At 37.5% G+C, this 12,435-nt stretch overlaps 1 protein-coding gene across 2 annotated transcripts in view; it reads right to left on the bottom strand.

Moving 5' to 3' along the window:
- Positions 1–12,435, bottom strand: part of GRID1 (glutamate ionotropic receptor delta type subunit 1) — a 519,369-nt gene that overhangs the window by 24,752 nt on the left and 482,182 nt on the right. For both annotated transcript variants that reach the window (XM_032695050.1, XM_032695049.1), the window contains exon 13: positions 6,898–7,093. In XM_032695050.1, the coding sequence (XP_032550941.1) occupies positions 6,898–7,093 (196 nt within the window). The remainder of the gene's footprint in view (positions 1–6,897; positions 7,094–12,435) is intronic.

Below are 12,435 nucleotides of genomic sequence, written 5' to 3'. Positions count from 1 at the left end.
GAGTTTGTGTCCATTTTCTCCTTTGCCATCTCCCTGGCCAGTTCAGAGTAACAGTCAATGATTCATGTAGCCCCAAACAGCAACTGATATCTTAGTAAAAAATGTCATTAAAATCTGAACTATAGTATGAAGCAACTCCTATTACAGGAGTTATTCAAATAGAAGCCACACTCTACTGTTAGAATCAGTCATTGATTTAGCTCACACAACTTATTAAACCAGCATGTTCATAAAAATATCTTGCACTTTAATATCATTGTATGAAACCAGATCAGAGCAAGACTTCCATATCTGCATTGTAATGCTCCAGCTGGTTGTTTACCTAATCTGGTGATGGTGGCACAAAAGAGAAAAGAACAAGCAAATCACTCTTTACTATAAGCAAACCCCAGAAATGCTTCAACATCTACCAACACAGGGATGTGTACGAAATTCAGAATGCCAAGGAAGTGGTTTCTCGAGGCATTTGGCCTATGTTCCACGAGCAACCTATGTTCTTGGAAGCCTAAAAGATACTCTTCAAAGGTGTTTTCTGAATGATCAAGTAGCTATAATTAATTGGGTTTTTAGCTGTAAATCTCTGTATCTTCCTCTCTTCCCTTCCTGTAATGGGTTTCAAGGATTCCCATTTTACCCTCTGACAGCTGTGATGGTGCTGATAAACCTCCCACCTGGTGAGGGACCCCTGGCAATGGCCATCAGTCCCACTAGAGATCCTGGCAGGGGAGGACCATCAAAGGCCTGGTTTTGCACATCTCAGAAAGGTTGTGTTCTGTGGTAAATAGTGCATAGGCTTTTGATACCTACGACAGGAAACTGCAAGTTCAAGTGCATTAAAAATATGCACTCGTGGGAACAAAGACAGCAGCACTTGTTACTGCACACAGAATTTATTCAAAATCCATGCTATCAGAGAACAAAATCTCACCTGATAGATATACATACAGAAACTGGATATGTGTCTTGCATTTCTCTAGGGGCTTTTTTGGTTGTTTGTTTGGGGTTTTTTTGTTGTTCTTGTTTTGTATGTTCATTTGGTTTAAAGAATTGTATCTATCTTCTGTTCTTTCAGAACTGCTCTGTAAATCTGCTTTTCAAATTTACAGTTTAGAAAAGAACAACACTGACAATATAATACATTCCTCACCTATTTTTTAGTAATACTTGAGGAACACAGTCTTCCTCAAATATTCGATTTCCGTTATAATACAATGACTACAGGAAAATCACATTATTGATTCTATTTTTCAAGCCTCTGTTTTCTGTGTGTTATTTTATATAGCAGAGTTTTCTACACTGAGTTTCAATGCTGGACAGCAGATCTTTTGTAAAGGTCTGCTTATCTTTTGTCTGCAGTGCTGCTATCCCAAATTACATCCTACAAGTGTAAGTGGTCAAAACCAAAGTCTACCAGCTCTCTCCACATCTATTTTATATATTTTTTTAATGACATAAATTATTCTATCCAATGTCATCACATCTGTAAAACATTATTTCTCTGACAGCCTGATCATTTTAGCATAAACAGGAATCTGAGTCTTAAACTCTTTCGTCTCCCAGAAATACTGGGTGTAAGACTGGTCCCCCTCTCTGATGCCAAAAATGGAATCTCTGAAGATCCCTTTTTCTTAAGGAGGGATTTGTTTCTTCCAAAGCTTCTTCCACTTGCTCAGTTTTCTTCTCTGAAGAGTGGAGGCCTCATTCTATTAGCGTGTTCATTGTGTGGAAAGTTTTCTTATAACAAAACATTTAGTTGCTCTCTAAATTCAGCATCATTCCCTTCCCTGTTAATATCTGTTGTGACAGCTAAGCAGTATCATTTGTTCAATTTAAAGAAAAGCTGTCAAACTACAAAAAAATATGTGCAAGACACACAACTGCACACATACACGTGTGTTTGAAGAATGTTTACTTTTTATATACTTTCACTAGGCAAGTGGTAAAAGCCAAATAAAGTCAAATCGACACTTATTTTCAAAGAAAAATCAACCCAAAACTTTTAAAGGCTTTTTAAACTTTTCATTTCTTTTTACATGAAAGAATGCCTGTGTACACATGTGCATGCCTCTTAGCTCCCAGGCCATAGGGAAAGTAGGAAGACCTGGCACTGACCTGTGGGATGGACAAGCAAGAAACACAACAAGTTCCCCAGTTGCGTATAACACAGATGTACCTACCCATGTAACCAAGTCCTGATCACAGTACGGCAAATATCCACATCCTCAGGCTCTTGTATTCAAAGCTCAGCCATCTAAAGCCTGAATTGTGTGGGTTTAGGGCCCATAAAAATGTTCTAGTGATCAGACATCATTGCAAAGGTAGAATAGAGAGAAAGCTGGTAAAAGGGCCTGTGGCAAACCCCAGCTGAGCACAAGTAAGATAGCTTGAATAAAAAATGACTGAAAGTAAATACAGAATAATAAGCTAGATTTCGTACTTTAAATCTATAATTGTCTTTCATATTTTGCTCTTTTGCTATGGCCTTATAGTGACTGCTAGCACACAGGCATGCTGCAGAACAAAACAAAATCACTTGGTTAAACATTTAACATCCTCTTTATCAGAAAGCCAGCCAAAGCAGCACTCATTTATCCCTCCCAGGTAGAACAACTACTTTGGCTTACACCAAAGACACCAGATTTATTTTTAGTTTAAGAGACTTAAGAAAACAGATTTAAGAAAAAAATGACCCACCTGGGCAAAACTTATGTTAGAAAAATGTTTCTTCTTCACAATCCTAAAAAAATTAAAAGGTCAAAGAAGATTTCTTCCTAGACATAAGAAGGACTACAAAGGAAATAATACTCCAGGAAAGCAGTAAGCAACCTCATAATGTCACTCTTCAATGTGGAGGGACACAGAAGACCATTGTTCAAAGGGTCCTGGTTTGTCCTGGTTTACTGATGGTTAATTATGTTATTTCAAACAAAGCATAGTAAGAAATAATAACATGAAAAAAAACATTAATTCCAGATTAACTTATGAAGAAGCTATGATACTAAGGACACAAGTGCCAGAATAGTACAAAATTTGTCATTAATTTACTGCCAGAACAGAGTGTCACTGTGGCTGATCCCATTATATGGCTGGTACCACAGAAATATCAAAAAGTGACTGTTACATTGACATTAGTGGAGTAGTTCAAAAACACGCTTGGATAACATTTATTATCTATAAAAAAATACTTTAAGAGAAGCAAAACAGATCTAATAAAAAGAAAGACATGCCATTTAATCCTGTTGAAATGTTTCCAACATTAAAATAATTAAGGAACCACTACTGGATGCAATAGATTCAGGTTTAAGGAAGCATTTGCTTTTACTTCAAATGGGTCAAGAAATGGAAAAATTTATGAGGGTCCATGAAAGCATATGGATGAACAACCTCAATTCACAATATAAAATTCATTATGGACAATAAATTATTGGGAAAAATAGTTTTTAAAAAAGTCATATTAATCGAAATTTTAAATTACTTTTACTCTCAAAATAAGAATGAATAGAGGTGACTGTTCAATAAGATCAGTCTGATTTAATGTTTGCTTTTCATCTTCAGTCAAAAGAGACTTTTTGAGGGGACCAAAAAAGGGAAGGAATAAATTCTTACTGTGCTATTGCCTAAGTCAGTGATGCATCCTTATTTTGTGCTCTACTTGGCTTTGTTCACTTTTGATCAAAAGTGATACACAGGAAGAAAAGAAAGGATTCAGAGAAATTTTGGCACCAAATTGATTGGACAGGGGAACAGCCTCAACCAAAGCAGGGCTTTATAAAATGCAACAAGAACAGCTTAATTCTCCTAGGTGTATATATAGCAGATATGGCATTACATGGGGATCATAATGCTTTATCCTTTCAAAGCAAAAATGGATACCTACAATGACAAAAACCACGGGTTATTGTATATGTTGGTGCAATCAATAATTACCCTGAAAACGAATTGCCACTGGGTATTATGCAAACAGTTTGCTGCGATGTGCAAATGGCTTAGAAATGCATGTGATTCCAGTGTAAATGTCCACCTGGGATGAGATGGCAGGAGTACTCACTGCATGATTCCTGGGGATCCTGGCTGGAGTTTGACCCAGAAAGAAACTTTCCCTACGACAGTGTTAGTCAATCATCCTCTGTTATAATACCGGAAAGCTCAAGTAGCAAAATAGTATTTTGTATGGACTGGTGATTTGCCTGGTAACCTGCTCTGATGCTGTGAAGAGGCACTGGTGAATAGGAGGAGGTTTTCAAACCTCAATGACCTCTTTCAACAACCTTGGAGTAGAACAAAAGTAACTTGCCTCCCCTACCCCCCGTCTCTGAAACATCTTCCTGTCGCTTAAGGGAGATGGTCGCCGTGGCTACAAGGACTGTGCTGGCTCTGAAGAGAGACCTCTGCCCTGGCAACCAAACACCTCAAAAACTCTCAGGACCTTCTTCCACTGCCATCCTTTTGACTTTCAGACAGTCAAAGGGAGTAGGAAAATCTCCGTGAAATGCAGGGAGATGGAATAGAGATAAACACCTGAAATACCTGCCTGTAGCATAAACAACCAGCACTCCCCTGTTTTGCATTGAAGTGGCATTGCTCTGTTTGTAACCACAGCTGAACTGTGACACTGTCTGAAGAAAATGGAAAGGAGGAGAAGGGAAGGGAAGAAAGGAGAGTAGTGATTTTTTTTTTCTATTTTTCATTGTGTCAGACAAATCCTCATTCAGAAAAATGTTTTATGGATCTTTTTATTCTAGAGAGATTTAGATTTCCCATTTCCTATAAAATACATTTTTAAGGCACGTTTACGTGTCTTTCATACAACAGTATGCGTTTATGGATGGAAACTCTCATTTCCTTGGCTGACATCAATTCTCCTTTAGAAAAAACGAGAATTTCTAGCTGTAATACTTGACATGGAAAACTCGTCTGTTTATTGAAAGAGCTCATGAGCTAGGAAGAGTGACACTTAAACTATAAACACAACAGTTTAGTCGAAAATGTTATTAAATATTAATCCCCATTTATGTAGGTGTCTAATCAAATGGTGGCCTCGGTCATCTTGGGGACTGAAGTAAAATTTCCTTGTTGACACTAATTCAATGAGTTGATCTAGTCATATAAAAATCACCCTGCAATATTGAAATCAAACTTCATATGAAAAGTTATTATCACATAGATAAGATGAAGGTGCCAGTTCCATACAGACAATATAATTGGTATTCTCAACAGCCTGCCAATCTACAGTTACATTTCTGGCTCAGGCAAATCTAGCTATCATAAATGGCAACATGCAGTAGGCTTACAGAATAAGAGCATTTACAATTTCATGGATAAAGAGCATCCACTGCCATAAGAATGGTATAAAAGAAAAAAGAAAATAAAATACTGTATGTTTTTCTGAGGTAAACTGTTTTATTATTGGCTTAAATGCTAGGGTACATAGAAAAGTACTTAATGTCTCCATTTCTCCTTTAAATGCTACCAAAATCTCTCAAAATAGAGGCCTCATTTTCATAAAGGGCTGAGCAGATCAAATAAGTAATTTAATAAACACACTGCAGACCTTGCTATTGCCAGAGCTCTCCCTTGTACCAAGGGAGAAAGGCTGCTGGAGCTGAGGGCAGAGGTCTTTAGGGAAGCTCAGCCGAGAGGTGAGTGAAAAGGCAGGGTGAACCAAAACTTTTTACTAAATACTCCTGTGCTGAGAAGATACAACAGTCTTTGTACAAAGATTTTGCCCAAAAGTCATGCAAACAGTTGGGAATTTTTTGCTAAAGGATAATGAATTGGGAAATGGGTTGGCTTGTGTTACTGTGTTCACCCTCCTTAAGGCATTGTAAAAAAACAGTAGATTTTGGATACTCTCCCTCTCACTGTTCAGAAAAGGTTTCAAAAATCCATAGTAAAAAAAGAAATGGAAGACTCAACCGTATTATCATTTCCCACTTACAAAAGCATAAAGAACTAGTAATATATATTAATTCAGAACCAGTGTTTCACTGACAAGACTACATCTGATCAAACATTCACTGTGCTAATAATGGCTGTTAGCTTGTTTTTCGAAAAAAATCAATTGTCAGATAAAGAGGACACCTTTCACTAAAGAAGCAGCACATTAAGCTTACAACATGTCTGCATCCCTTCTGCTCCTGTACACGTGGTTTGATGTAAGGTACTATCTGTTTTTGCTGAGCTTCAGGATGGGAAGCAGAGGGGAGAGGCAGGCTGTGAGAGAGTGTGGACATTTGTAATGATCTGATCTGAACCGATATTCTTTATCACAGGACTTGGCACAAAGATGTAGGATTCCAAGCTGTTGTATAACAGTCTTTGAATCTCACAACAATGCTCAGTTTCACAAAAGAAATGTGTAGTCTTATCCGAGAGAAACAAAATGGAGGTAAAAACACAGTATCAGGCGAATGCATTTTTCAAAGTTTGGAATAAACAAAGAAAAATCTTTCATTAAATTCTGTTTAAGAGAAATGAGTATATGTTCTGTGAATCTCCTGATTTCCGCTCATGTTTCCAACATGTTCAGTTCATGAAAGCAGAAAAAAAATCCCCAGAAACTCAAATGAGCAAAAGGACAAGAGTCAGTACCTGAATAATGTAAAGAATGATACTCAAAAAGGCATTATCAAAACTCCCAAGAAACTGAGAAACCTTATGACCAGATTCAAAGAAGGACTTACATACTGAAGACATAGGCAGAGCTAAAGTACTTACTTCAAAGCCATGACACCAAAATATGATTCTTATCTGCCATCAAGGTACTAAAAGGAACTTTAGCCATGAATTCAGGGTTTTCTTAAATGACTGTAATTTCTTCCTTGGAACTTAACAATAACTCCATAGAAACAACAGTGATACAAAAATTAGGTGAAAACCTCTGTGACCCAGTCTTACCTTCCTGATGCCTTCAGAAGGGTTCGATACGCAATTATCTGCCCCATTATTCTTACTGATAGTCCTCCACAGTTCAGCAAATGTGTTATCCTGCTCCAAAGGGTTTGTCCCTTTTGCTTTAAAGTATTCATACACTGCTGAATCCCTGACTGTACCATAAGATATATCCATTTGTTTGGACAGATCCTGAAACGTTCTGAAATACAAGCAATATTGAGATATTAGCATTACGCGCACAACAGCAAGATTTCATTAATTAAAGGGTTTCTTTCTATGTCTGTCATTAGTCAGAAAGCACTTACCCTCACCAAGTAACATTTGCATATCTCATTCCTTATCATACAAGAAAACCAAGGAGTTATTTAATTGTATTGAGATAAAATGATCTTAACTATACCCAAGCTCTGTTTCTCCCCAGTGAAGGTTGTGTTTTTGGACAAATAACATTCATGTTAAATATCATGCCACCAGGATCACACAAGAATATAATGTGATAAACACTTACCTGAACATAAGAAAAACTCATATTATAAACTTAAACTTCCAGCCCCATCAGCATCACCAGAAATACCTTGCAGAATTCAGTGGAATTAGTTTGCAGTTACACCAATGCTCCCTCTGACTCCAAATCAATAGGACTGTTTTAAACAAACAAATAAAAGTCTCGCTTCCAATTTCCACTAAGTCTCTCTTGCTCTCTCTTTTCACAGCCTCTGGTAAAACAGGCATTTTTCATTCACACACAGGCCTAACTTTCATTTACTCATCATATACCACTCTGGAAGCGTAAATAGGCCTCACCCTGAGTGGCTGTGAATGCGCAATTTATTTTCAAATGGTACAGAATGTAATTCACTCCTGTTTTACAGCCTTTTCTGCACTGAAAGGTGTAAATCACTGCCTGCATCAATGAAAACCAGACCAAGTTTGAAAACATTTAAGGTGGCATCACTGCCTTCAGAAGCAGCATCATAGCTCTTTTCCCCTTCAGACATTCATTCCCATTTCTGTGCCTTGCTCCTTTGCCCTCCAGTATCACTCCTGTGCAGTGCTATTTTTTTCCATCTGAGCTCACATACACACACACAAACACACATGCAACCACAGACCACTACACATGGCAGCAGGGACCAAACTAGATCTCAAAAATAATGGTTTATTTTCTGTTTTATAAACATGTGACTTCACATATTAACAACATTTCTGATATGACCAACTAACGCTGTTTGAGATCAGTCAAACTAAAGTAACTTTCCCTGCCTCCCCTTCTACCCGTACCATTACTTTTTCCCCAAAACAGTCTTTTAGAATCAAAGATTCCTCCTCGAAACATCTGAAAGGCCCACTCATGCCACCTCACTCCCTGCCTCCAACTCCTGGAGCCACAGAACCAGAACATTTTGCCTTGCACCTTGTGTAGAAAATTTCTTCACAATGCTCCTGAGGAGCCTTCCATTGGCCCATGAGCCAAAGTTGTTTTCCACAGCTGAAGACTTGTCATATACAATATTTTTCTGCCACCATTTTCCCTGTTTCTCTGGGGAGATGCCACTGCCGACACCTCTCATCCCGGTAAGATTCCCTGCAACACTATTTAAAGCAAAGCAATCTGGGCATATATACAATTCTATATAAAAATATGTAGAAAACTCTTTTCTCCATCACATCTCCTCCAGTTCTCCAAAGTTTACCTGCAAAAGGGCCCCTTTGGTGGGACCCTGCCAGCTCTGTCCCCAGGCCTGCAGCTCAGCAGGGATGCTTTCCACCATCACCCCCCTCTCAAACTCTTCAAACTCAAAAGCTACTTCAAACAGTTTAAATGGTTTAAGTTCTTAAATTGTGTTAAGGACTTTTTATCATTTTAAGCTGTTAAGCAGCTTTAAGTAAGACTGTGTGAACATTCTCTATATACACGGCACACTTGTGGATTTGGGCTACCTCTAGAAGTTCCATCAACCCCCAAACCTCCTGTTATTTCCCTCTCTCTCTCTATATGGAACTTTGCTGAAGTACAAAACGAACATCCTTGAGATTGTTGGAAATTCAAAATTCTAATGAAACATGAGAGATTTTGTGCAGGTTTTACTTCTTTTTTTTTTTTTTTTTAAACAATTCTGAAAGGTCTATTCTGGCCTCCTAAATCTACAGGTACATTCCATTGAATAGGACTGGTTTTCCTCCAGTCGTGATCTACATGATTAGATGCTGTATTTAGTCCTGTCTTTAGTAAGTTTCATCATATCCCATGGAATTACTTCTGTCCAGGGATGATCTGGCTGTTAAAAGACACATTTCTGTCTATTTTATGTATAAAGGACAAAGAAAGCTACCGGATACAAACAGAAGGGTTTCTGTGGCAACCTTTTCATACCAGGTTTGCTGCACAGATTTTGGAATGTGTAGGAGAGCATGTTTGGTAGAAGCACAGTAGCAGAAATATTTTAGCTAATATTCTTTAACACAAGTGTCAGCTGGTAACAACTATAAAAATACCTACTGCTCATACTGCCATTCTCTTTGAAAGTTTGAACATGAGAGTTTGGATATTTAAAAAAATAATTAAACCTGCAATTTTAATATCATCAGTATTTTCTGTATCACTTCTACTGCCTCTAATACTTCTGAGGCTTTTACTCAGAAATGTGCCTTTTGTTTTAGCTAAATTGTACTTTATTGACAATCGGTATTTTTGTTTTAGCTAAATTACATTTTATTGATAATCAGTACTGTACAAAAGCACAGTACATGCTGCAGCACAGTTTCTTCAATTCTTTAAGCATCACAGGGCAGAGTGAGCAAATTTTGGGGCTTAAATCAAGTGCTTTGCAATAAACAGACTATTAGCTCAGGTGGCAGGGAGGGAAGCACATCCTTGGCCTGGGTGTGGGGAATAAGGTGGCTACCACTTTAGCATTTTCTTGGAAGGGAAAATGTGGAGTACTGTGTGTCCTAAGGATTACAGATACCTTTCTCTCAGTGAACTGTTTGATGTATTATAATGATTTAGGAAATTCTCCCATCACTGGAAATGTCCTCTGAGAGACACAGATGGACACCAAAGGATACAGTGAGGGGCACAGTAGGTAACTAAGCTTGCCAGTGACTCCTGTGGCATAAATTCAGAAGGATGGTGACTGACTGAGAAAATAACCTTATACCTTTACCAAATGGACCACTTAGCCACAAACCTATTTCAGAAATTATCCTGACAGACAGTGGTCTAGACCACAGTTCTTCACTCTGAATAAAAATTATCTCTGAGCTGCTGTATTTCTGTACTGAAAGTGGAAGTGATGCTCAGCATCTCCATGGCTAGAGAAGTGATCAAAAGATTTGGGCATGGTCAGTATGGTCACATGCAAAAAAAGATACTGAATGAAGAGGAATATCTCCTACTTTTTACAGGATGAAGTAAGATAATCACAAGTTCAGGTTTTAAAACTGTTATTTTAACTCCCTCAGATCTGTCATTGCCAGACAAAATCATTCACTACATTTCAGATACTGGCTGTCTCTTACAATTTCGTCATTCTCTAAAGGCAGTTGCTGTCGTTGTTCTTAAGCTTTATTTCTGCAACCAGGCGTTAGCTGGATGCCTCTGCTTTAGCCACTCAAATTCTTGTCTCGCTTTCCTGTTGCAAAGATTTCATACAATTTAGCATATAAAATTATTTGCAACAAAAACCTGTAGCATAACAAGATGCCCCATTAACCTTACCACCTCAATTATTGGATCTCACAACCCATTAAAGGCTCTCTGTAAGTGTGATTAAAGATAAAGCTAGTAAAGCAGAAAAAGCCAATGTTCCTCACTTACAGTTACAGGAGCCCAACTTCAATTTGTAGATAAATACATCCACTGTGTGGTTGCTATAATTGACAAGTACATGCAAACCAATGGATTTAAGTAAATGTATCAATCTGAAGAAAAAGGATATCTTTTAAAACTGTATTACCAGCCAAAATATTTAATGCCTGTAGTTATGCCTGCTAGATCAACGCAACAATTGATAGCACTTCCCAGTGAAATTGCTATTACTTCATGCACAGTCAACTGAAAACTGGGCTCTCCACTTGTTTTGTCTTTTAGAAACATAGTGACATAAAACATATGCTGCAGAGGAAACAGCCAGGCAATACTTCTACTAGCATTTATAATTAGATCACTAGAAATAATTTCCAGAATAACAATACTGCTTAAGATACACTTTTTGGAGATGTTTTCTTACTAGTAAAAGCCTCATGTGGCTGTGGATATATAGACTAAAAATATGCTGCCCATAGGGGTTTATTTTACTCTTCTACTGCTATAAGTCCAAGACTTCTGGATGGATAATTAATGACAGACTAAACTTGACACTAGGTGCTTTGAGGTAACTGCTGATCAATTAATTCAACTGGAGCCTTCAGGATCATCAGATGTGGTCAAAGCATTTTTCAAAAAAAACTCAGGTTCCTGATATTTCTAAAAAAGGGGGGTTGTTTTAAAATTAAAATAAGGTTTACTAAACAAAGAAACAAGGGAAAAAGTAAAAAAATTCTTGCTTTTCCTCATCCTTACTGTTCATATTTTTTAAAAACGTTTGTGGCAAGCTTCACATCTGAACTCCTGTGTGTAGAGCCTATTACTGTGAACAGGCCAGTGGTTGGCACCACGGTGTCATCCGGGAGTGGTCTTTTACACCACAATAACAAATGCAGCATTTTATCTTGACTTCAGAAAAACCATCATGGGAAAATCCTGACAGATTCTTGATTTAGAGGTAGTTTCTCCTTAGCCTTCACAGCCCACGTTCTGACACTGTAAAAGTGAGGATATTTCCAGTCTGTTATTGCTTACAGAAAAACAATATTTCAACATTTCTGAATTCACAGTATTATTTTAAAAGTATGCAACATTTTCCATGCTGTGCTCCTGTCCTCATTCTGACTTGTTGTGAGAACATTTCACAGCACTACAATTGTCAAAAAACAAGCATACATCATTCCTCTCAACTAAAATTAATTTTCATAAGGAATATTAATCCCTAAGCCATATACAGACAGCTAAATAAATTTACTGATTTTTCCAAATTTGGAGAGCAAGCTATGTTCTTCTTTTACCTTGGGAAGTCAGTACCCTGAGATTTTTGCTCAATGTAGCATAACATTTTAGGTGATGGCTGCCATCAAGATAAAGTGTCCCAGAGATGATGAGACTTTTTAAGCTGCTCTGCTTAAATGAAGCCTTAAAAATACATGCAAAAAAGGTATGGCACAAGTCCTAAATTTACATTTTAAAATACCTTGAAGCTACTTTATTTTCTTTTAAGCTCTTTTTTTTCTCCAAAAGTTAGGAATTCATTACATCTACAGAATTAAATATAAATACAGTTCCTAACTAAAATTATTTTCTCCACAGTATATATGAGAGGGAAATACCTGTTTTATGCACTGGGAGAACAGTAAACCCATTAAACTTCTAAGTAAAGATAAAAGTACCTGAATTGATCTGACAACCTTATACCACCAGTGTAAGCCCAAGAAACCTAGAATATA

Source organism: Chiroxiphia lanceolata, chromosome 8 (assembly GCF_009829145.1).
Source record: "Chiroxiphia lanceolata isolate bChiLan1 chromosome 8, bChiLan1.pri, whole genome shotgun sequence".
Classification (NCBI taxonomy): Eukaryota; Metazoa; Chordata; class Aves; order Passeriformes; family Pipridae; genus Chiroxiphia; species Chiroxiphia lanceolata.
This window is presented reverse-complemented; position numbering and strand designations above follow the sequence as displayed.